Genomic DNA, 26,444 nt, shown 5'->3' on the forward strand with positions numbered 1-26,444 from the left:
ACATTTCCTGTGGCATTGATGGTTGAATAGTCACGTACAATCTGGACAGATTTTATCCAGATTTAATATTTTATCATTATCTTACTCCCATTTGAGAATTTTATGTGTGGCATGTTTGTAATAATAAGGAAGGAATAATATTTGATACTCATAATACCGGAAATAGAAGGTTTAAATTCACTGAGGAGAACTCTTACCACAGATGACCATAAGGAATCTTTTGGAGCATCACTAAAGACGTCTTTGACCCCCTGGAACTTTGAGTTCCTACTCTAGACTCTTCAGGTCCAAAGGCCCTCTTTCAGTTCTCCTTGCTCTTCAGGTTTCTTGGAGCTTTCTACTTTGCATTTCTTCGTCCTGGAATGTGCTTCCACTCCCTGTCTGTCAAACCTCTACTGATCTTTCAAGCTCAAATGTTCCCTGCTCTGTGAATTATTTGCTCAGTATCAGTCCTCCAATCTCTCTTCTCTGCAACCTTTAACATCTCCATAACACTAACCATCTCCCTGCTGTCTAACCTTAACTACAGGCTTCTTCTTCTTCTTTTTTAAGCACAGCATAGCACAGAAAAGTGAAAGTGAAGTCGCTTAGTTATGTCAGAGTCTTTGCAAGCCCATGGACTGTAGCCTACCAGACTCTGTCCATGGACTTTTCCAGGCAAGAGTACTGGAATGGGCCGCCGTTTCCTTCTCCAGGGGATTTTCCCAACCCAGGGATCAAACCTGGGTCTCCTGCATTGCAGACAGACGCTTTACCATCTGAGCCACCAGGGAAGCCTCAGGCTTCTTAAAGGTAAAACAAAATGCATATTTTCACTTTTCTTTTCCCAGATATTAGGGACTGTGATGCAGAGACTAAAAATATGCATTGAGTGAATTTGTTAATTTTATGGGGTATTACCAAGTTGGGATTTTATCAAATTTTACTATTAATTTCTGTGCAATTTGTTGCAGGAATGTTCTCCTTTCCTTATTCATACTTACTATTTTATTATTTTTTTTTTTAACAATTTGATACAATTACAAGCTTAAAGAAAAGTTGCAAGAACAGTACAGAGATTCCTTTCCTCCACCCATCCATCTGAGTGTGTGTTGCTGCTCCCATGTTCCATTCTTTTGGAATACTTTGCATGCATTTCCTACATTTTTGGACCATTTTCTTGTTTTCAGGCATAGCAAAAGATTCTAGGTTTATCTTGGTCTTGGCCTGCTCAGTCCTGGAACCAACTCCTTTTCCTAGGGAGCTCTGATTCCTACTGGTGGGCATAGTTTTTAGAAGCCAAGCTCAGGGCTTTGGGTATGCTTATTGTTATTAGGGCATCACCATTTCCAGCCCCTCCTGATGGACAGAGCTAGGGATTATTTACAACAATATCTGTTTTGATTTGTTTATATACTGAAAACCACAAAGTAACGCTGACATCTCCAACACCTCATCATGAGCTCATCCTAGTTTTCTCCATCTTGATGTTTCCAAGTTCCTTCTCTGATAGTGAGAAAACTGGTTGCTATTATCTTTAATATATTTATTTAATGGATTTCCTTATACATAACTAATCTATTTCTGATGCCATCTCTTTCCCCCCTGATTCCCTCCTTCTCGGATTCTCCTTCCACAATTCTGAAATTCCAAATTTCAAAATGGGAGGTGGGTTTCCACATGTACCCAGTTCATTCTCAGATACCATGTGTCCTCCAATTCAACTCCATGCTAACGCTATCTACCTAGAGAGAGTGTCAGAACCCAGTTTAAGGCTCAGTCTTACAGGACAGTCACCCCACCCATGTCAGTCACAAAGTTCAGGTTGCTACCTGTACTTCTGATCAACTGGTTGTAGATCAGAGGTTCCAATGATTCACAGAACTCAACAGAACATTTTGCCTACTCTATCCCCAGTTTCTGGAGAAGGAAATGGTAACCCACTCCAGTATTCTTGCCTGGAAAATTCCATGGACAGAGGAGGCTGGCAGGCTACAGTCCATGGGGTTGCAAAAGGTTGGCCAACAACTGACACTTAACACATCCCCCGTTTATTACAAAAAGTAACTCAGGAACAGCCTGATGGAAGAGGTGCATGGGATAAGGTCTGTGGAAAGTGGGTGGAGCTTCTTCCCTCTCTGAATGCACCACTCTAGGTGAATCTCCTTGTGTTTAACAAGCTGCAGTCTCTCCCAATCCAATCCTTTGGATTTTTACAAAGGCTTCATTCTGTGTTGTTGGGTGTTGTCATTATAGGCATGCCTGAACCAGCTAAGTCTGTTCCTGCCCCTAAAAGGGCTCTAAAAAAGCTGTGACCAAGGCCCAGAAGAAGGACGGCAAGAAGCGCAAGCGCAGCCGCAAGGAGAGCTACTCCGTCTACGTGTACAAGGTGCTGAAGCAAGTCCACCCGGACACTGGCATCTTGTCCAAGGCCATGGGAATCATGAACTCCTTCGTCAAAGACATTTCCGAGCGCATTGCTGGCGAGGCATCGCGCCTGGCGCATTACAACAAGCGCTAGACTATCACATCCAGGGAGATCCAGATCACTGTGCACTTGCTGCTACCTGGGGAGCTGGCCAAGCACGCCGTGTCCGAGGGCACTAAGGCTATCACCAAGTATACCAGTTCCAAGTAAATATAATATGCCTAGCCGCTGTTAACGGAGAAGGCAATGGCACCCCACTCCAGTACTCTTGCCTGGAAAATCCCATGGACGGAGGGCCTGGTGGGCTGTAGTCCATGGGGTCGCTAAGAGTTGGACACGACTGAGCGACTTCACTTTCACTTTCATTACATAGGCATGATTGATTTAACCACTTACTATTAGTGAATGAGTCAACCTCCAGCTGCTCTCCTCTCCCAAGAAGTTAAGTGGGTTAAATTGAAAGTTCAAACCCTCTCATCACATGGCTGGTTTTCTTCATCCTTAGGTGGGGTCCAAAAGTCACCTTTTTAACACTTGCATCACCTAGGAAATTCCAAGGCTTTTAGGAGCTTGGTGCCAGAAACAGAAATGAAGACAAATATGTTTTTCTTATTATACATCATGTCAAGGCTGTATATTGTCACCCTGCTTATTTACTTATATGCAGAGTACATCATGCGAAATGCCAGGCTGGAAGAAGCACAAGCTGGAATCTAGATTGCAGGGAGAAATATTAATAACCTCAGATAGATATGCAGATGACACCACCCTTATGGCAGAAAGCAAAGAGGAACTAAAGAGCCTCTTAATGAAAGTGAAAGAGGAGAGTGAAAAAGCTGGCTTAAAACTCAACATTCAAAAATCTAAGGTCATGGCATCCAGTCCCATCACTTCATGGCAAATAGATGGGAAAACAATGGAAACAGTGATAGACTTTCTTTTCTTGGGCTCAAAAATCACTGCAGATGTTGACTGCAGCCATGAAATTAAAAGACGCTTGCTCCTTGGAAGAAAAGCTATAACCAACCCAGACAGCATAGACATTACCAACAAAAGTCTGTCTAGTCAAAGCTATGGCTTTTCCAGTAGTCATATATTAATGTGAGAGTTGGACCATAAAGAAAGTTGAGTGCCAAAGAATTGATGTTTTTGAACTGTGGTGCTGGAGAAGACTCTTGTGAGTCCCCTGGACTGCAAGGAGATCAAACTAGTCAATTATAAAGGAAATCAGTCCTGAGTATTCAATGAAAGGTCCAATGATGAAGCTGAAGCTCCAACACTTTGGCCACTTGATGTGAAGAACTGACTCATTGGAAAAGACCAATGAGGAAAGATAGAAGGCAGGAGGAGAGGGGGACAACAGAGGATAAGATGGTTGGATGGCATCACCAACTCGATGGACATGAGTTTGGGCAAGCTCCGGGAGTTGGTGATGGACAGGGAAGCCTGGTGTGCTGCAGTCCATGGTGTCTTAAAGAGTCACACACAACTGAGTGACTGAACTGATTATAAATCACACTATCACATCTCCCACATCAGGCTGCCCTCTTCACTGTACAGACCCTGGTACCCTGGTGTGGCTGCTTGGCAGGGTCTCCCTCCTCACCCTTGTCCACCTCGGACATTCTGTGCAGGAATGCCCTCCTCACCCACCCAGCCTCTGACTCGACACTCGACAGCTTCTCTTTCTCTCAGACTCTGACCAAGGGTGCTGTATAACCCTTGCTCTGATCTTGATACCTCACACCATGCCACTGCCTTTTGTTGAAGCCCTCCTTTCCAGCCTGGGCTCTGATGAATCATACTGGAAAGGATGCTTCACTCATCATACTTGGGTGCTGACATACTGTGTGGGGGTACTTGAATATGCTCTTGCCACCTTAGGAAGGCATCCTCTGATTTCTAGTTTCCTCCCCCAACCTTGACACCTTGTCACCCTGCTTGGGCTCTAACTACACATGCTAAATTTCCCTCCCACTTGGATACCCTTCTTCCCTTGTTGGAGTTCCAACACTCTTCTTTGGGCCACTGTGACTGCCCTCCATACAGATATTATTTATTATGCTATGCTCCTGAGGATGACTTCTTTAGGACTGAAAGAGAAGAAGAGGAAGAGAAAGTGAAAGTGAAGTCACTCAGTCGTGTCTGACTCTTTGCGACCCTGTGGACTGTAGCCTACTATGCCCCTCTGTCCATGGGATTTCCAAGGCAAAGGTACTTGAGTGGGTTGCCATTTCCTTCTCCAGAAGAAGAGAAAGGAGGGGAAAAAAGGAAAAGGACATACCATTTCCCACGTTTGCTCATTAGTCCTTCTATAGGGAAATAAATTCGTGGAAAAGTTTAAAAGTGGTCAATATGCTTCTTCTGCAATAGTAACAAAAAATTTGGACTAAGAAAAATTTAATAAGATTTGAAGTTAAATGCCCTTTTCATTGGAGAATTGAACTTTTATTTCTCTTCTAGGTGTTTCATGCCCCCCCACGCCCCACCCCGATAGATGACATCTAAATTAGACATTTAGAAATGAAAAAGCTGGAGTGAATATTTGTGCTTCTAGCCCAATTTTATTGTTTCATAGATGAGGGAACTTAGACCTGGTGAGGTCAAATGAGGCTTCCCTGGTGGCTCAGATGGTAAAGAATCTGCCTACAATGCCAGAGACTTGGGTTTGATCCCTGGGTCAGGAAGATCTTCTGGAGTAGGAAATGGCAATGGACTCCTGCATGCTCGCCTAGAGAATTCCATGGACAGAGGAGCGTCAAATGACTCTCCCAGTTTTCCCAGGTGACACAAGAGAAAGAACAATTTTCTACAGCTTGGCCAGTGTTCTTGGCACTCTTCTCTTCATTATTATCATTTAAAATTATTTGACCTTTACAGCACATTTCTGAGAAAAATTAGTTTTTACATTATATTTTAAATTGGAAGTTTTTTTCTTCAATAATGATATTGTTGATATAATGCTATATTTTAGGCCCTAAAACATTAAGTAAGTAGTATTTTGGTGACTGTATTTCATTAGATCTAGAAATTAGCCTCACCAGTCTGGTTGTTAGTAACATTTTTTGAATATTCTCTTTTATAGCATGCTTACATTATGTTAACTGTTTTTGATAAAGATGCCGAGCAGGTTGATAATTTATTTTACTATTTATCATCACGTAAGATTGATGGTTTGGCAAAATGTATATCAGTTCAGTTCAGTTCAGTCGATCAGTCGTGTCCGATTCTTTGCGACCCCATGGACCACAGCATGCCAGACCTCCCTGTCCATCACTAACTCCTGGAGTTTAATCAAACTCGTGTCTATTGAGTTGGTGATGCCATCCAACCATCTCATCCTCTGTTGTCCCCTTCTCCTCCCACCTTCAATCTTTCCCAGCATCAGAGTCTTTTCCAATGAGTCAGTTCTTTGCATCAGATGGCCAGAGTATTGGAGTTTCAGCTTCAACGTCAGTTCTTCCAATGTATATTCAGGACTGATTTCTTTTAGGATGGACTGGTTGGATCTCCTTTCAGTTCAAGGGACTCTCAAGAGTCTTCTCCAACACCACAGTTCAAAAGCATCAATTCTTTGGTGCTCAGCTTTCTTTATAGTCCAACTCTCACATCCATACATGACCACTGGAAAAACCATAGCCTTGACTAGACAGACCTTTGTTGGCAAAGTTAATGTCTCTGCTTTTTAATATGCTGTCTAGGTTGGTCATAACTTTTCTTCCAAGGAGCAAGCGTCTTTTAATTTCATGGCTGCAGTCACCATCTGCAGTGATTTTGGAGCCCCCAAAAATAAAGTCTGCCACCGTTTCCATTGTTTCCCCATCTATTTGCCATGAAATGATGGGACTGGATGCCATGATCTTCGTTTTCTGAATGTTGAACTTTAAGTCAAATTTTTCACTCTTGTCTTTCACTTCCATCAAGAAGCTCTTTAGTTCTTCTTTGCTTTCTGCCATAAGGGTGGTGTCTTCTGCATATTTGAGGTTATTGATATTTCTTCTGGCAATCTTGATTCTAGTTTGTGCTTCATCCAGCCCATCCAAGCAAAATGTGAGAGATAGCCAAATGGCTGATGAATAAAATTTTATTTTAAAAAATCCACAATATAAAATTTGTATTACTTGAAACCCATTCACATTTGTGGAAAGTTCAACATCTTATCAATGTTGCAGTTCCAGTAGGAATGAACAACTTGCTGGGTTTAGGTGAATCATTTAGAACATTCATTGATTTCCAAGAATCACCTTGAGTTATTGGGGTCAAAAGGAAAAATGGGCAACAAACTATATGTAAGGATCCAAGAAAAATCTTGAAGTGTCCCCATCAGTTGTGTAATTTAAGAACGTAAGTGTGATATGAACGTATTTCAGGCCCTTGGTGAAATATTTGTCCTTTGGCACCAATGTAATTCTGTAAATTAGTAACAACAAACACACAGATTTCATAATTGGAAGGGACACACCATAAAGATCATTTTGTTGATATTCCTCCAAGGCAGGAAACCTACTACATACCCATGAGTTTGAATCACTTTCAATCATGGGGAAATCACTACCTCCCAAAGCAGCTGTGCCTTATTTTCTGCAGAAATCTTCCTCTTGGTAACTTTTTCCTCTCATTGCTGCCTTCCAAGCTCTCTGGTTAGAACACAGGCAAACCTTCTTCGTGGGCTTCCCTGGTGGCTCAGTGGTAAAGCATGCTTGCAAAGCAGGAGATGCAGTTCTGATCCCTGGGGAAGATCCCCTGGAACAGGCAATGGCAACCTATTCCAGGACTCTTGCCTGGGAAGCCCAGGGATAGAGGAGCCTGGTGGGCTACAGTTCATGGAGTCACAAAAGAGTTGGACACAACTTTAGTGACTAAACAACAACAAAATTTTCTCCATAGGGACAGTCCTGCAGATATGTCCCCCTAGATCATCCTTCTGGAATTTTCTCTCCGTGTCTCTTTCTTCCATCAACTAAGTTCCTCGTGGAAAATGAGATTGCCTGCCCCTTGTCTGGAGCTAAATGCCTCTTTTAAAACAGTTTTAGGAAGCCCTGCACTCTCCCCCGTGAAATACAAGAACAGCGCTCTGAATTCCTCTTACCGTCTTTCTGTCACAGTGAATCGTGGTTTCAGTTTATTTCTGGACAGTGGTAGCTACCAGACACAACCTTTGCCCTCAAACACCGCGCGCGTACACTTTGCACAAACTTGTTGACCTTACACCTAAGTCGGCTTTTCTTGAACTCTCATCTGAACAAACAAACAATTCACTCTGATCTGCGGATATCCCGTGCGGCGTCAGGAAGGGCCGGGTAGAGCAGTGCCGGCTCTGAGCTCGCCACCGCCGCTGCAGATTGGGTTTCCTTTTTCTCTTGACTTTAAGAAGTAAGACAAAAAAGCAATTCCGGCTAATCTCTTAGACAATGCTGAGGGTTCCAGGCTCCATTTCAGGAAGCTGGTTTCAACAAGGTAACAAAGAGACCTCCAAGGTCAGAAAGGAGGCGAGGCAGATCGCCCGGGAGGTGGCATTCAGGTAACTCCCCGAGGGTGAGGGTGGGGAGCCGGCGCCGCTGGGGGTAGGAGTGCGCCCCGCCCGCCAAGAGCCGATGACAGCGGCTGTGCGCCCCGGCGTGGACGCGCGCGGGAGTCCAGGCCGGCGAGCGTGTCACCACGTGCTGCGGGGAGGCGGGGACAGGGCCCTCCGCCTCTGGTTATTTGTAAAGAGCGCGGGGCCGGAGCTCAGAGTTTTTACCGCGGACTCGCCAGGGATAGTGTTGAGAGAAGGGGAGGGAGGGAGTGGAGGGAAGAAAGAAGGAGAGAGAGAGGGACTGATTTACGTGGACAAAAACAGACGCAGAAATACACAGGCGAGGTGAGAGGTTAGCAGGTCAGCTCACCTACTTCTCTACTTGCCAAGGAAGATCTGGGAGATCTGGGAGAGGGAGGGTCCCGTTTAGACGGTCAAACCCCAGGACTCCGAAGGGGCCATTTCCTGCAGCTGGCTGGGGACTGCACGCCTCACCCCTTCTAAGTTTGCAGATGGAATTAATCAGAAAGAAAGGAAGGGGAGGTGGGGTTCTGTAGCCAGTGTAGTTTTCTTCCTAAAAAGTGACGTGATTTGGGGCTTTAGATCCGGAAGGAGCATGTGTCTTCACACTGCAAGCTAATCCTGGAATGTCTGCAAACTCCGCTCCGGGGCAATTGGCCCCAAGCCCGGCGGGGCGTCTGAGGGGTCCGGTCTCGCAATGCTCCCGAGGCCGACCGGCGGGTAGCCGGGTGGCCTTTATCTCTGTCCCCCTTTGTCCTTTTTATCTCAGGTTCTCCAGGAGGCCCGGGGGCCCGCTCTGTCTATCGCTCCCACCCCGCCCTCCCCGCCCGGCTGCACCGCCACTTCAATGCCCGGCAGGTCGCGGGCTGCTGCTATTTCGAAGGCGCCGGAGGACCAGGTGCGCCCCGCGCCACCGCTGACCCGGACCGGCGCCGACGCCTGACGGGAGCCCTTGGGCACCGACGCGGCTGCGCCCGTCCCGTCCCTGTGCGCTCCAGTCCGTTTTGGGCCCGTGAGGGGCAACCGCGGCCACGATGGCTCCGGGTCGAGCGGTGGCTGGGCTCCTGCTGTTGGCGGCCGCTGGCCTCGGAGGGGAGGCGGAGGTGCCCTGGCTCGCCTTCAGCGAGGATGTGCTGAGCGTGTTCGGCGCCAACCGGAGCCTGTCGGCGGCGCAGCTCGGGCGCCTGTTGGAGCGTCTGGGAGCCGCCCCCGTGGAGGGCGCCCCCGAGCCGGGACAGCTGCACTTCAACCAGGTAGGGCCGGGCCGGGCCGCCCTTCCCCAAACGCCGGGGTGTCAGGGGACGTCCATTTGTACTTGAACGTTGATTAAAGGGGACAAGCGCAGGAGAAAGAACTTGGTTTTGTCTCTCAAGTGTGAGGCGGGTCCTGTTTTTTTTTTTTTTTTTTACTGGATCTGACCTTCTAGCCGAGGTTAAAGGGCTGGCGGTGACGAGGGAACCAGAAACTGCAGTTTTATGCCCGATGAATTGAGCCGTCGGACGCTTGTGGTTATAAGATTTTATGCAAAAGTTTATGAAGTAGTTGAGTGCGGGAAGCACCTTGAGAGATGCGTTTGAGATACGAATGGCGTACTGAAGTCTTCCTGGCAGAGACAGTGGCTCACAGGCACCCCTGTTAACAGCTGCTTGGTGGGTAACAGCTGCTAGCAAGGTATAATGTAGTTCTGTCTTTCCCTTGTAAGTTACAGGAGGCACTTAGGGCTGAAGGGCTTATTGTATAGAGACCAAGGAGGCCGAGGGGGCCCTGAGACCAAGATCACACGTCAACTGGTGATGGAACTGTGTTTAGAGCCATAGTTTTTATTCATCTATCAGGTCAAAAGTTTGGTTCTAATATTCATTCATTCAAACAAAAAGAAAAAAACCTATCTTAGTACAGATACACAGCATTATTTAAGCGTTTGGTAATTCCTAAGATTTAACGATCATCCTAAGTTACCTAGGCGCAGTTAAGACCATACATGTCAGTAAACTTCAAAATGGGTATTAGAGATTCTTCATTATTTTCATAATAAATAGCCTATGATTATTTCTTAAAATTGTGAAATAAGCAAAGTGTGCTTTTAGCATCCTCCCCCCAAATCCCCTCTCCTTTTTAAAACTCTGTTAACTCAGTGCTTTGATTGTTTTTTTTTCCCCCCTTCTGCTGTGGTTCCAGTGATAACTGATGATGAATGGCAGTATTCAGTACTTTCCGTATTGTTTGTCACTTCTGGGTGATGTTAGTTTGTGCTACAAAAAGTTTTGTGGTCCAGAATGTTTGGGAATGTTAAAAAATGTTTGGGAATGTTATACTGTTACTCTACTCCTGGAAATCTAGAGTTTCCCAACGTATCTGGCCTTCGATTACAATTAGGGAAATTTTACTCAGATAGTGAAGTGAAAGTCACTCAGTCGTGTCTTTGTGATCCTATGGACTATACAGTTCATGGAATTCTCCAGGCCAGAATACTGGAGTGGGTGGTGGTGGTGGTTTAATTGCTAAGTCGTGTCCGACTCTTGTGACCCTATGGACTGTAGCCCGCCAGGCTTCTCTGTCCATGGGATTCTCCAGGCAAGAATAAATACTGGAGTGGGTAGCCCTTCCCTATTCCAGGGGATCTTCACAACCCAGGGATCGAACCCAGGTCTCCTACATTGCAGGCAGATTCTTTACCAGCTGAGCCACCAGGGAGGCCCCTTTAATCAGATAAATTCTTTGTTGATAACCTTATAGTTTGGCATTCATTTTGTTAGAAATATTTTACCTCAATTAAAACATGCAGTACATAAGAAGTATAAGATTCTGATGCCATGAGGTATCAGAGTGCGTGTCCTTTGATCTAGAAGGGTTTTATGGTCTTAGGCAAGTTCTTTAGTAAACTGTCTATCTGATTCTTGCATGGCATTACATACCAGAATGTAATGGCTAAGAAATAATACATTGGAAAAGCTGAAATGACTTCATATTATATTGATGTTTTAGAAAATAAGGCAAACAACTAACTTCGTAAGTATTTTCCATCTAGTTGCAGACTCTTCAATCAAGGAACAGCTGAGCTGACTAAAGCATTTTTAGATAGGAGCAGGAGTGGTCAGTCATATGCTTGGAAAGATGCCTGGGGACTTGACTTGCAGCTGCATATCTGTAGCCTACACATTGTTTTGACTTAAATTATCTCCTTATCTTGCAATGTTTGAAGGTGCTGATGAACTATAAAGGGACAAAAGACCCCTGAGCCACACCTTGACAAAGACAGTGGAAAATATACCTAAATAATTTAGGAAAGTTGCTTAAGTTTGTTAGCAGTATGATTCCCAGCTTATGAGTAGGTAGGTACCTCAGTAGGTAAATTATATGTATGTTGACACCTTGTTTTTCATTCTTCTGTTTGCATATTTAACTACCCTCATTATGGCCTCTGTGGACATCAAAAAGAGATGGGGAAAAGCCCCTAATTACTTTGGAAACAAAGGGAAGCCAAGGAAAATTTATCACTTGATCAGACCTAGCAAACATCTGTTTGATGTTCTAAAAAGTTCTACTGATAACAACCATCATCAGTTAAATCATGTCCAATGAAATGCCATTCCAGAAGAATCTGTTAATTTGCTGGCATTTACATCTGCTCCAGCAGGAGACTATCCAATTTGGAACAAAATTTAGGGCTGTTAATATCTCCATACCTTAAAGAAGGTAACTTCAGTTTCCTCACCTGCAACAAAGTAGAATAATAATATATGTGAAAAACATGATTTTCTGACTTGGAGGACAGTTGAAAAGATAGAATTTATTTCTTTGGGCCAGGGATTTATTGAATCTTATATGAGATCTATTTACAAACTACGTTGTTTCTTAGCAGCGACTTAGCAGCAGCAGCAGCAGCACATCTGGGAGTTCTCGGTTTATATACTGCTGAAGCCTATCTTGAAGGATTTTGAGCATTACCTTGCTAGCATGTGCTGCTGCTGCTGCTGCTAAGTCACTTCAGTCGTGTCCGACTCTGTGCGACCCCATAGACGACAGCCCACCAGGTTCCTCTGTCCCTGGGATTCTCCAGGCAAGAATACTGGAGTGGGTTGCGAATTCTTTCTCCAATGCATGAAAGTGAAAAGTGAAAATGAAGTTGCTCAGTCTTGCCCGACTCTTAGTGACCCCATGGACTGGAGCCTACCAGGCTCCTCCATCCATGGGATTTTCCAGGCAAGAGTACTGGAGTGGGGTGCCATTGCCTTCAGCAAGTACTATTAAATTAGCTTGTTGCTTTGGGAGATCAAAGGTACCTGAGTTCAAACTGGAGACAATAGAATGATTGAGTTTACTGTTTTGCTTCTTATGGTTTCTGAGGGTACAAAGAGCAGGTAGAAGAAGTAGGCCAAACAAGTGAGAGGAAGGAGCTCTTTTATCTAAATGGGTCTCTGGGGCCTAAGACAAAGTGTAGGTCTGCTCTATCTGAGGGAGTTTCTAGAATACAAAGGGATCGCTTCTTGGCCTTTTGGCTAAGATCAAGTGTAGAATACAAAGGGAAGCCCCAGCTGAGTGAGTACCCTGGGTGATTAACTGAGGGGATTTAAGAATGGGCTCAGTGCCACTGTCTGTTTGTTCTGATAGTCCTAGCTCATTCTCCAAGTGGTCTTTTCTCTTCATTTCTCCTTCAAAACCCCGAATTTCTAAATTATCACACTCAGCTGCAGGAAATGTTTCTATTTAAATCAGTCTCCTGGGGAGGGTTAGTGGGGGTGATGGGGGTGTGGGTGTGGCAGGTTGGCGTGTGAGGCAACCTTTGTTTCCCGCCTTCACTCAGCCTTTGACTTCTGCTTCTCTCTCCAAACTCCAAACTGCATTTTTTCATTGGATACAAATCTTCCAGCATAGCTCCTGCATCTTTTTTTTTCATTCATAGGTTGTTTTAAAACATCTTTCAATTCATAGTCAATCTTCATAAAGCACTACTTGGAGTATGCCTCTCTCCTTTCGGTTCTCCTCCATGAATTCTCTTGGCTGGTGAAGTCTAAATCTGGAGTCTGGCATTTGAGGCTAACCCTGAGATATCAACCTAACCTGCCCAGACCTAGCACTCACTACATTAAACTAGTTACTCTTCTACGACTTCACCGTATATTTTTATTCAAGCACTTTTTACCTCATTTTCTTCCTTGCACCCTTTCCTGTTCCCAGCTCGGTTATCCTTCATTTCCTTGAATTACCCTCTCAAAATCTTACAGTTTTAAAAACCCAGATACACTTTTTCCATAAAATATTTCTAGGACTTCACAGCCACTGCTGATTTGCCAATTTCTCTTTTTTTGAATTCTTGAAATTTTTTCATTATGCTGATGAGACTTAGCTATTCATGTGTTCTAGAAATATTTTGAATAACTACTATACTCTAATTAGAGTGGTCTTTTAAAAGTACAAACCTAACCATACTGCTCATTTTTTAAGAACAGTTAAATACCTTTAAGACAAACTTCGAACACTTAAAAGTGGCTTAAGTCTTTTTATGACCTGGTTCCTGTATATTTCCCAAGTCTTATCCTTTGCTACTACTCCAGTCTTCACAGACTGCTGGTAGTTCCTGGTTCTGCATACACATCTGCTTATGCTTTAGTTATCAGTTTAGACATTACTTCTTCCAAGAAGCCTTTCTTAGCCTGTTCAGGGGTTTAGTAGAAGCCCCTATATTAATTGGTGCCTCTGCAATCATAACATATATTGAAATTGTAGTATAATATGTAAATAATTTATATATATTTTAATTTTCTGTTCACATGGTTGAATGTCCTCCCCTCCTCTGATATGATTTTGAATAAATTGAAGGGAATGATCTGACTCATCTCTTTAGGGGCTAGTGTAATGCCTGGTACACAACACATATTCATTATATGTGTATATGTATAATATATATATGTATATTATATATATACACTTTTTTTTTAGCCAAGCCAGGTGGGGTCTTAGTTCTCTGACCAGGGATTGAACCTGGGCCCTCAGCAGTGAAAGCTCCATGTCCTAAACACTGGAACACCGTGGAATTTCCCATTATATATATTTTTGAATGAATGAGTGAAGATTGCTTAATATGAGTAAGGCAGTTTGAGCCCTCACATGACTTTAGTTTCTAGATAGATGTATGACATAATGCACGTATGACTACAATGTATAATAGAATGAGATATTTGATTAAAGAATTTTAAACAAAAGTGGAATGGGATCGGACTTGTGTTTTTAGAAAATTCTTCTGCATGAAAGTGTGGAATGTGTCAAGAGTGGGTCGAGACAGGAGCTGAGGCAACTGCAGTGGTTTGTAGGAGCTGTAATGATCGCTTGAACCTGGAGAGCCCATCAGGAGGCCTAGGAGAGCAGCCATGACTGAGGAGTAGGGAAAAAGTCCCAAAGACAGGTATTTTCTACTGCAGCCTTTTGTCTGTAGTGGTCATGTAACTATTATTAGACCTTTCCTTTCATTAATTTATGGCCCGAGGATGCCAGAGGAAGAGGCAGGGAGGTAACTTGGCTTATTTCAGGGGGTCAGGCTGGTGGTCTGTAGCAAACACAGGAGCGTGTGTGTGTGGTTATTGCATGCATGTTGTATGCATAGCTTGTCGTTTATTGTACTTTTTCCTGGTACGCGAGCGGGTAACAGTGCATTAGATGAAGGACATGCTGGGAAGCACTGATTGTAGATGGATGAGAGAAAGCATCTGTTGTTGCCCTCTTTTTTTTTTTCTTTTTCTTTCTTTTATGTTCTGAAAAATGATGGGATCAATGTCCTAGGAATGCCTTTCAGGTGAAAAACTGTCTGGGATGGCAGGATGGAAGGGCGTGGTTGTACTTACGAGACAATGGACTTACTCTGATTTATTATATCATTCTATTTAACTTGACTGTGTACAGTGTGATCATTGTTTCCAAAAGGTTTTGAGAAAATGAGAGACACTCATAGCTCACTTGACCATGATGTCAAGAGCTTAGTTTGCTCCCTTGCCAGGGATGATGGTAATCTATATGAGGAAATACCCTTCATTCTTTCCATAAATAACTCCCAAATTTGCATCTTCACCCACTACCCTAGGAGTCACATAGGCCTTTGTGTACATAAAATAAATAATTATAGCTAAGGATTTATTGTTTTCTTTTTCTTTTTCGGTATGACATACTCAACCAATTTATTTGTATTAACACATTTCAAAATCACAACAATCGTATGATAAGGATACCATTATTAACTTTACACAAGAGAAATATGTGGTTCTGAGAGATTATGTAACTCAGCAAAAATCAAACAGTAAGTGGTAGAACCTCAGACAATCCTAAATCCTGTCGACTAAAAAAGATGCATAACTTGAGAGCTGTGAGTTAAGTTTTATTTGGGGCAAAATGAGGACGGCAAATGAGGAGATAGCACCTCAGTTAGTTCTGGGAGACTGCTCCAAAGAGGCAGTGTGGGAAGGTCAATAGATAATATTTTGGTGAAGGGGGAGTTCAGTGCAATTAAGCACTCGTTTTACAAAAGGTTTTCTGCTAGTTATTAGGAGCTTCGTAATGTCATCATGAAGGGATTTAGTACTTTTCTGGATATGAGGAAATGCAAAGATTGGCTTATGAAATCAGTTCCTGAAAATATCTGACTATCCAAAGACCTGTTCCATCAGAGTGCCGGGAGCACAGAGTGCCTCATTGCACTCTGAGCTTCCTCAGGAGGTGTTGAAGGTCAGCAGCTGCAGCAGCGCAGGGTTCAATCTCTGCAGATGCAGGTGGCAAATGTCCTTGATGTTCATCCGCTGGCAATGCTCTTGGCAAGTGCCAGTTTGTAGTTGACATACTAATAGTGGATTTTTTGAATTTTACTTTAAAAAATCATACTGTCTCTAGCCAGGGCAACCGTTACCTCAGATTTTGGGCTAACCATCAGTTACTTGGGCTTCCCTGGTGGCTCAGATGGTAAAGCGTCTGCCTGCAATGCGGGAGACCTGGGTTCAATTCCTGGGTCGGGAAGATCTGGAGAAGAAATGGCAATCTACTCCAGTACTCTTGCCTGGAAAATCCCATGAACGGAGGAGCCTGATAGGCTACAGTCCATGGGGTCATAAAGAGTCCGACAGGACTGAGCGACTTCACTTTCACTTTCAGTTACTTATCTAGCTACATTGCTTGATCACTTTAAGGGCAAAAAAATTATAATGATGATGATGGGTCCTTGTCCTCAGAGAGCTTTTAATCTAAGAAATAGGTGGGAATTTGTGGGAAATATGTAAGGCAAAACTGCAATAGTTAAATAATCACTGAGAGAAATATTACCAGACATATCACAAGACTGTGTGTGATTAATTGCCAAATGAACACTTTTGGTAGCATGCTCTAATTGTTGAAAAGAGTGAGGGAGCCTTTTGGGAAACACCTCGTGAAGGAGTTACTAGTCAGTCAGTTCTCTTTTTTTTTTTGGAGAATTTTGCTTGTTTGGTTTGGCTTTTAAAATACTTACTTGATGAACATCTGCTAGTACCAAATGTCTGTGCTATTAATCACAAGATGGATTTTCCAGTGGGTTCCATGAATTCTCTAATAGAAGGAAAATTTATTTTATTTCTTTCTTATATGTTGAATTTTTCTTGGAGAAAATATTTTGGCAACAATAGTTCTCCTAATTCTGAGTTACAAAGTTTTCCTGGAGAATGGCATATTAATCAACTTCTTTCTTCTGTGGATAGATTGTGGGTGTGGGAGAAATACGCATGCCTAGTGTTAAATTTTTCAGTCTTGTTCTCACTTTTACTCCAGAAGAATTCTACCAATGAATTTACTCTCTCTTCTGGCAGTTTAGAGTATACATCCTTCTTTTTTTAAAAAAATTGTGCTATATTCTCTCTGGCAGATAATTCTTTTTTATACATATTAATTAATCATCTTTTTTCTTTTTTTAATGATGTACAACACTGTATGTTACTGGTGTACAATATAGTGATTCACAGCTTTTAAAAATTATACTTCATTTATAATTATAAAATACTGGTTATGTTCCGTACACTGCACAGTATATCCTTATAACTTATATTATACACTGTAGTTTTCTCCTCTTAATCCTGCAAGTCCTCCTTTTTCATTCCTGTGAAGCAGCTGCATTGCTGACTGCATGATACTGGAGAAAGAGGATTGTGCTTCGGTGCTAGGGAATGAGTTGACGTGATGAGGGAAGAGCAGAGTATTTTAACAGAATTCCTAACTCTTGGACTCTCGTTGCCACTAAGGTGAGAGTTTGAACTCTAACACAGTTATGAAGAGAGGGCGTAGTAAACTTTCCCCCTTAATTGAGGTAGATCTTCATTTCTCTTTAGAGATGTTCAAAGTGGAGTAGCTGGGTGGGAGATTTTGAGTTTTTGTGCTTTCCATGGTTCACACCATATTTCTGTTTCTTAAGGATGCCCACCTTGGGAGATGTTGAGAGGCAAAGTCTTCATTTTCCCATCATAAAAACCCATTGCTTTTCAACTATGACTGGAGCTTAAGAATGTTTTCTTTACATTCAGTATACATTTGAATCCTTGAGGTTCTATTTCTTTTGCTGATAGTAGGGGCTTGGGGAAGACTCTTGAAAGAGTCCCTTGGACAGCAAGGAGATCAAACCAATCAATATTAAAGGAAATCAACCCTGAATATTCATTGGAAGGACTGTTGCTGAAGCTGAAACTCCAATACTTTGGCCACCTGATGCGAAGAGCAGACTCACTGGAAAAGACTCTGCTGCCAGAAAAGATTGAGGGTAGGAGAAGCGGAGACGGAAGATGAGATGGTTGGATGGCTTCACTGACTCAATGGATATGAATTTGAGCAAACTCCAGGAGATTGTGAAGAACAGAAAAGGCTGGCATGCTGCAATCCATGGGGTCACAAAGAGTCAGACATGAGTAAGTAACTGAATGACAATAACCAACGGGGTTGGGGGAGAAAATAGGAATATAAATAGGCATGGGAAATAGGCCTGAAGTTGAGAAGGATTGACATTTCTCAGGGAAAAGCAAAGCAACCTGCAGTGAGGGTTAGTCTAATGCGGTTGGTAATAAGAGTTTGCCAGTTACTTGGATTCAGAGTGGCATTTCCTCAAGGGACTGTCCATATTACTAAGTGCACACAGTTAATATTAGGATCATTTACAATGCAATTTGTTAAAAAAAAAGATTGTTACTAAACTCTATAAAACCTAAGAAACTTGTAGGTTTCAGAGAGTGTTCCCATTTCCAGTTCCAGGTGATGGTAGATTCTTATTCATAATTGAATATTGAAACTAATTTATTCTTCAACTGTTCCCAGTGTCTGTCTCAGGAGCCAAATGGGTTTGCTGAGTCTTGAGATTTATTTTATAAAGAAATGAAACTATCACTGAATTACCTTTGTAATGATGGAATTTCGGAGCGTAGAAAATCTTCAGAATGGAGCCTTGTTTAATTTGGTTTCCATATCCTTCCAAAGATCCTCTGTTGTTTTTCTTGGCCTGAAGTTTAAAGAGAACAAAAACAAAAATCTGTGAATTCTAGATCAAAGGTGTTAACCTGAAAAGTAGTATTATGCCTTCCAAGTCCAAATATTTAGTACCTTACTTTATTTATACTTAACTGAATAGAGTAAAAAACTCAGGCAAGCCTTGATAAGGCCTCTAAGGCTTTATTTCTGTGAACCTAGTTCAAAAATAATACACTTGTCATCGATACATTCAGTGGGTTTCTTAGGTCTCTAACTATAGAAGAGAGTACAACAAAATGGTTAACAATTTAGTCTTAATAGTTAAACCAGGCCTGGGCTGAAATTCTAATTCTGTCACTTATTAGCTGGGTAATCACAGCCAAGTGACTTAACCTCCTTAATCCTCAGTTTTCACATCTGTGAACTGAAAGAATCAAACTTATCATAGGGTAGTTGTGAACTAAGATATATGAACAATAATAATAATTACTGAGCATTCATTATATTTTAGACACTTCTATATTTAGTGTATTATGTGTAGTAAGTCAAACAAAGAAGCTGTATTTTTTTCCTGTATTACTTCAAATAGCAAATAAAAAGACAGTGCATATAAAATACTTAGCCTGGCTCAAATTATGTGCTCAATGTATAGTTATTTTCATTATAATACTATGTTAGTTGATGCAGCTTTACAATAACTTAATGATGATGCTGTGAAAGTGCTGCACTCAATATGCCAGCAAATTTGGAAAACTCAGCAGTGGCCACAGGACTGGAAAAGGTCAGTTTTCATTCCAATCCCAAAGAAAGGCAATGCCAAAGAATGCTCAAACTACCACACAATTGCACTCATCTCACACACTAGTAAAGTAATGCTCAAAATTCTCCAAGCCAGGCTTCAGCAATACGTAAACCATGAACTTTCAGATGTTCAAGCTGGTTTTAGAAAAGGCAGAGGAACCAGAGATCAAATTGCCAACATCCGCTGGATCATTGAAAAAGCAAGAGAGTTCCAGAAAAACATCTATTTCTGCTTTATTGACTATGTCAAAGCCTTTGGCTGTGTCGATCACAATAAACTGTGGAAAATTCTGAAAGAGATGGGAATACCAGACCACCTGACCTGCCTCTTGAGAAACCTATATGTAGGTCAGGAAGCAACAGTTAGAACTGGACATGGAACAACAGACTGGTTCCAAATAGGAAAAGGAGTACGTCAAGGCTGCATATTGTCACCCTGCTTATTTAACTTCTATGCAGAGTACATCATGAGAACCACTGGGCTGGAAGAAGCACAAGCTGGAATCAAGATTGCCAGAGAAATATCAATAACCTCAGATATGCAGATGACACCACCCTTATGGCAGAAAGTGAAGAGGAACTACAAAGCCTCTTGATGAAAGTGAAAGAAGAGAGTGAAAAAGTTGGCTTAAAGCTCAACATTCAGAAAATGAAGATCATGGCATCTGGTCCCATCACTTTTTGGCAGATAGATGGGGAAACAATGGAAACAGTATCAGACTTTATTTTGGGGGGCTCCAAAATCACTGCAGATGGTGACTGCAGCCATGAAATTAAAAGACGCTTACTCCTTGGAAGGAAAGTTATGACCAACCTAGATAGCATATTTAAAAGCAGAGACATTACTTTGCCAACAAAGGTCTGTCTAGTCAAGGCTATGGTTTTTCCAGTGGTCATGTATGGATGTGAGAGTTGGACTGTGAAGAAAGCTGATTGCAGAAGAATTGATGCTTTTGAACTGTGGTGTTGGAGAAGACTCTTGAGAGTCCCTTGGACTGCAAGGAGATCCAACCAGTCCATTCTAAAGGAGATTGGTCCTGGGTGTTCATTGGCAGGAATGATGCTCAAGCTGAAACTCCAGTACTTTGGCCACCTCATGTGAAGAGTTGACTCATTGGAAAAGACCATGATGCTGGGAGGAATTGGGGGCAGAACGAGAAGGGGATGACAGAGGATGAGATGGCTGGATGGCATCACTGACTCGATGGACGTGAGTTTGAGTGAACTCCAGGAGTTGGTGATGGACAGAGAGACCTGGCGTGTTGCAGTTCATGGGGTTGCAAAGAGTCGAACATGACTGAACAACTGATCTGAACTGTACTGAACTATCTTTAACAAAATTGTCTTTCACTGGAGGCCGGGGCACCTTAGGATCAGTCAACTTAGAAGAAAGCACTGCTATAAAAAGAGGGCAGGGATTAATGAAATAAAAAGTTCAGTGAGAACTACATCAGTCCAGTCAATTTGGTGTTAGTTTCCATGGTGATTCTCCTCTTGAGAAAGACTTTACTATTTGCCTCTTCCTTTTCATCAAACAGTAGTATTAAACTCTTGAAAATGTAAACATTAGAGACTAATGAAATAATTTGAGTATTTCAATAGACATTGAAATTGTAAACATTCCCTCTTTTCCAGAGGGCTCAGAGGCTTTATTTAGGGGTTTTATAATTTTTTTATGTTTGTAATTTTTGTTTTATAATTTTTGTCCAAAGTTTACATCAGTACTGAAATGTGAATGATTGGAAGTCCACATTATACTTGTAGAAAAGGATGTAATTGTGGTTTTAAGTTCAAGACCTCCGTATGGGTTTTGTAAGCCAGAAGAATCCAAGGTTCTCCAGATTCAGTTGACTTTTTCAGTTGGAAAGTAGGTAAGAGAACAGGAGCCACTGTGGTCTCACAGTGATAAGTGAGGGACATTTCTCTTCAGGGATAGGGAAAGAGAAGTTAGGCCAAACTTCAAAGGAGAGGTAAAATTAGGAGGTCAATTCTGATTTGGGTCACACACCCTGCTGTAAATGACTATTGAACATATATCCACATGGACCCTTCTATTAAGGGAGGCATCCTATTGATGATATCAGGTACTTGAGTTTGAGTAGCAAATCATGAGCTCTGCAGTTTTCTTTAGGAACAGGGATCTCAGAATTCAGGTATATCCTTTGGTTACTTTTCTTACACATTTTAATGAGAAAGTCTAGACACTGGATTAGAAAGTCTCTAATCTTGGGATGAATGCCATTTAAGTAAATGTTCAGGTAGGACCTTCCCTCTAGCAGAGGAAGCAAGTGCTGGTAGTGTGGTAGTTAACACTTACGGAGTACTCATCATGTGCCAGGCATTATACCTTCTTATGTACTGTCCCAATAAGCCTCTTAATCTCACCGGGTAAGTACTCTAGGTATTCCATAAAGAAACCCAGTCTCGCTGAGACCTCCCTCAGCCTCATAGCTCAGAAATGGCAGAGTGAGGATTTCACTCCAGAATGACTTGACTTCAAAACCCTTGCTCTCTCCACTGTTGCTTCTCATATGGAAGAATATAATCCTGGTTTGTTTTCCAAAAATCTTAGTGCCTCATATATTATCCAAGTGCCTAGATGTCAAGGTAGAACTGACGCCGGTTTCTTGAAGCCCCTGGAAACAGTGCATTTTTTTTTTCCAGTAAAGCAAGAAAAAAATTATTATTATTGTTTTCACCTGCTGAACTGCTTGCAGTAGTCAGGTCTAGTGCTAAAATATGATTGTTAATTCCTTCACAAGCTATTTTTCAACCTGACAATATTATTTCGTGATCATTGACATTTGATATTCCAAGCAGTATTGTCAGAGAATTAGAACATAGCAGTTTCCCCAGAAACTGAGGCACAAATAAGTCATCTGGCAGAAATCACCACGTGCCCAGATTTGTCTGGGAGAATAGAGGTACCAATTTTGAATCCTCAGTTCTTCTCCATTGTTCTGGTTTTAGGCAGGTGTTGCTTTAGTGTGGCTCTTGTGCTATAAATCCCCTGAATATCCCATGGTCCTCGTGCCTTGGTTTCTATATATAACTTGGGCAGTGGTACTATATGAAGCCTATTCCATTTTCTTACCTTCCAGACACTCCTCAGCACATTGTAGTCTGGCTGTTTCCCCAACACTCTAAAGGATGCTCTAAATTGCTCTAAAGGATGTCACCCAGAATGTCTTACTGCTAAATACAATGGGAGAGTCTCAGACTTTACCTCCGTTAATTTTGATGATGTTGAACACTTCCTCCTTGAAATCCACACTCTCCTTGCCCGCAGCTGTGCCTTCCTTGGTTTGAATTTTTTACCTCTTTGGCTGTTTCTTTTCAATTTATGTCGTTTGCTCATCCTTTAAATCTTGATGTTCCTCAGGGCTCTGTCTCAAGCCCTCTTCCTTTTGGTTTTGCACACTCTCTCTGGGCAACCTCAGTCACTCCTCTGGCTGCAGTTATCACGTCTCTGTGGATGCTTTTTGCATAGGTTGGCTTGGTCCACATTTCTCTCTTGATGTTCAGCTTGCACATCCTGTTGCCAATTGATGTCTAACTCTCTCCCCTCCCCAACTTAGCAGGTCTAAACCTGTCCCAAATGGAACTCATCAACTCCATCCTTTCTCCACCCACACCTTCTGGTAATCAGTCTCAGTGATCAGCATCACCGTCCACTCCATTGACTAAGATGAAAAACTGGATGTTATTCTTGATGCCTCTCCCTCCCTACTTCCCATGTCAAATGCACATAAGTCCTGTCACAGTAACTTAAACATTGCTTATTTAATATATCTAAATTCCAGTGTTCTTTTTTGTGTAAGGAGAAGAGTTTTGCCTGCTTTATGGGATTGTTGTGAGATAAATTAGATACTGTATCTTGAATTGTGTTTGTGCCCGGCAGGCTGCTGCTCACTGCATTCCGTGTTGCCCCTTGTCCTATCTTTCACATTGCTGCCAGATTTATATCTCAAGTATGCAAATCAGATCATTTCACCATCCTCAGATGCTTATAATTACTGTAAGAATAAATCTAAACTCCTTGCCTGATATTTAAGGCCCTATAGTACCTACACTTACCTCTTGTATGTCTCTAACCTTATTTCTTCATATCTCATCTTAGGTGTTATTTTCTCCAGGAAGACTTGGACAGTCCTGTTACTTTAGGGGAGGTTAGTTATTCTGTCTCCTTCTCATAAATGGATCTACCCTAACACTTATCAGGCCATACTGTAATAATTTATTATTATTTTTAAAAATCTGAACCTGTAGTAGTAGTCTCTGAGATCTATTGTGAGACTGGGGACTGGGTTTATCTCAGTCAGTTTCTTTTTTTAAAAGTTTTTTTTGTTTTGATGTGGACCAATTTTAAAGTCTTTATTGAATTCGTTGCAACATTGCTTCTTTTTTATGTCATTTTTTTTTTTTTTTGCTGCAAGGCATGTGGGGTCTTAGCTCCTCCCGTCAACTGACCCTGTACCCCCTGCATTGGAAGGTGAAGTCTTAACCATTTGACTCCCAGGGAAGTCCTTCAGTCACTTTCTGTATTCCTGTAATTAGCATCAGTTTAGTTCAGTTCCATCACTCAGTCATGTCCAGCTCTTTGTGACCCCCTGGACTGTAACACGCCAGGGTTCCCTGTCCATCACCAATTCCCAGAGCTTGCTCAAATTCATGTCCATCGAGTCGGTAATGCCATCCAACCATCTCATCTTCTGTCGTCCCCTTCTCCTGGGACCCTTCAATCTTTCCCAGCATCGGGGTTTTTTTCCAATGAGTCAGTTCTTTGCATCAGGTGGCCAAAGCATTGGAGCTTCAGCTTCAGCATCAGTCCTTCCAATGAATATTCAGGACTGATTTCCTTTAGGATGGACTGGTTTGATCTTCTTGCAGCCCAAGGGACTCTCAAGAGTCTTCTCCAATACCACAATTCAAAAGCATCACTTCTTCAGCACTCAGCTTTCTTTATAGTCCAACTCTCACATCTATACATGACCACTGGAAAAACCATAGCCTTGACTAGACAGACCTTTGTTGGAAAGTAATGTCTCTGCTTTTTAATATGCTGTCTAGTTTGGTCATAACTTTTCTTCCAAGGAGCAAGCGTCTTTTAATTTCATGGCTGCAGTCACCATCTGCAGGGATTTTGGAGCCCAGAAAATATGGTCTATCACTTGTTTCCATTATTTCCCCATCTATTTGCCAAGAAGTGATGGGACCAGATGCCATGATTTTAGTTTTTGAAGGTTGAGTTTTAAGCTAGCTTTTTCACCATCTTTCACTTTCATCAAGAGGCTCTTCAGTTCCTCTTTACTTTCTGCCATACGGGTAGTGTCATCTGTGTATATGAGGTTATTGATATTTAACCTAGTTACTAGCATAACCTAGTAACTAGCATAGTGTCTAGCATATAGTTGGTATTCAGGTAATATTTATTAAATGAATGAATAACTTCAGCTTTTTACAATAAATTTTCTGCCAATATAGTTTTAAAAATTATTTCAGTCAACCTAGATGTCTCATTTAGTTAAACATAAACCAGCAATCCATTTATTTGATGCAGACATATTAATAAAAAATAGTAGAAAAGAAACTATGTTAAGATTCACCCACATGTCATATCAATAGAAGGAAATAATAAAGTCTTTATTCCTTCCAATTTTTGAAATTTCTAGAGTTTTTTGGTCATAATTTAGACTCAGATTTTCTTCATAGCCCATAGCTGTAATTTTTAGGACAACTTGTAAACACTGGTGTCAATATTAGTTTATTTGTGGTTATCAAGTCCCTACTGAGATGATGCTGGGAAAGTTTCAAAGAATGAGCAAAGCAGTTTATGTCTAGAAAAATCTGAGTCTTCAGAATTCCTGGTAAATAGCTCAGGTTATCACTTTGTATTTCTCAGAATTAATATTCAGACACTATGTATTAGTTTCTGATCCTTCGTTTACTTCCCTTTCCTCAATCTATCATGCCAGTGATTGTTACAAGTTGAGTGTCTTCTGTGTCTGAAGCTTTGCTGGAAGTTGAGGCAGATAAGAAATAAGACATCCTTCCTCTCTAGATGTTCATGAAGAGATACTTATTTTCATGAACAGATGGTAATACAAGGAAGCACACAATAAGTACTGAATGTGTAAATTCGATGAGTGGGGGAGTCTGGACTGCATAGAAATATTAAGCAGAGGCAGTGGGGGCTGAATGTAGGACAGATAGAAGCTGGATACTTTGAGAGGAGTATCTCAGAATTCTAAGTAGGGGTCTTAGGGCAGGCAAAGTCACAGTGAAAGTAAAACATGTGACATTAGAACTGCTTGGTTAAAACAGAGAGTTTAAGTCTGCTTTTGGAGGAGGGAAAAGGGAGGAAGGAAGGTTGGAGACAGATAAGTCTTCAGTCTTAGGTCTTTAGACTCTTGGCAAAAGGAAAAGTGTGTGTTTGGTTTTGGTGTGTATGAAGGGGCTTAGTTTGAGCAGAAGAGTGATGATGCCAACATTTCAGTAGAGATAGTCTTGTGTGTGGGAGAGGGGTAAAGATAAACAGGATAAGAGATTGATGGAATAAGATTGGTTAGAAATTCCCAACTTGTCAGTTAAGTGGCATGTCAAGGCCTGTCTGTTGTTCTTATGCCCAAGACCAAAACGTTTGGTCTCAGGATCCTTTATGATCTTAAAAATTCATGAAGACACCAATATACTAAAGTATGTGTGGTTTATAGCTATTGATATTTGCCATCATAGAAATTAATGTTAAGAAAAATTAAATATTTAATATATCAAGATTAATATAATAAAGATTTATTTAATATATCAATATATTAAAGATTTATTTAATATATCAAGATTGATGGGAGAAATATCAATAATCTCATATATGCAGATGATACCACCCTTATGGCAGAAAGTGAAGGAGAACTAAAGAGCCTCTTGATGAAAGTCAAAGAGAGTGAACATGTTGGCTTAAAGCTCAACATTCAGAAAACTAAGATCATGGCATCTGGCAAATAGATGGGGAAACAGTGGAAACAGTGGCAGACTATTTTTTGGGGCTCCAAAATCACTGGAGATGGTGACTGCAACCATGAAATTAAAAGACGCTTGCTCTTTGGAAGAAAAGTTATGACCAACCTAGATAGCATATTAAAAAGCAGAGACATTACTTTGCCAACAAAGCTCCATCTAGTCAAAGCTATGGTATTTCCAGTAGTCATGTATGGATGTGAGAGTTGAGTGCAGAATTGATGCTTT

The 26,444-nt window shown here is 41.7% G+C and overlaps 1 protein-coding gene and 1 pseudogene across 2 annotated transcripts in view; both read left to right on the forward strand.

Moving 5' to 3' along the window:
• Positions 1-1,850: 1,850 nt before the first annotated feature.
• On the forward strand, positions 1,851-3,574 carry LOC139183600 (histone H2B type 1-C/E/F/G/I-like; annotated as a pseudogene).
• Positions 3,575-8,113: 4,539 nt separating this feature from the next.
• Positions 8,114-26,444, forward strand: part of SLC39A8 (solute carrier family 39 member 8) — an 83,523-nt gene continuing 65,192 nt past the window's right edge. Inside the window, exons 1-2 of one of the 2 annotated variants that reach the window (XM_019962383.2) lie at positions 8,114-8,267; positions 8,713-9,196. In XM_019962383.2, the coding sequence (XP_019817942.2) occupies positions 8,978-9,196 (219 nt within the window). In that variant the 5' untranslated portion in view covers positions 8,114-8,267; positions 8,713-8,977. Of the gene's footprint in view, positions 8,283-8,712; positions 9,197-26,444 lie in introns of both variants that reach the window. The other variant, XM_019962384.2, reaches the window with a different exon arrangement.

This window comes from Bos indicus, chromosome 6, assembly GCF_029378745.1.
Source record: "Bos indicus isolate NIAB-ARS_2022 breed Sahiwal x Tharparkar chromosome 6, NIAB-ARS_B.indTharparkar_mat_pri_1.0, whole genome shotgun sequence".
NCBI classification, from domain to species: Eukaryota; Metazoa; Chordata; class Mammalia; order Artiodactyla; family Bovidae; genus Bos; species Bos indicus.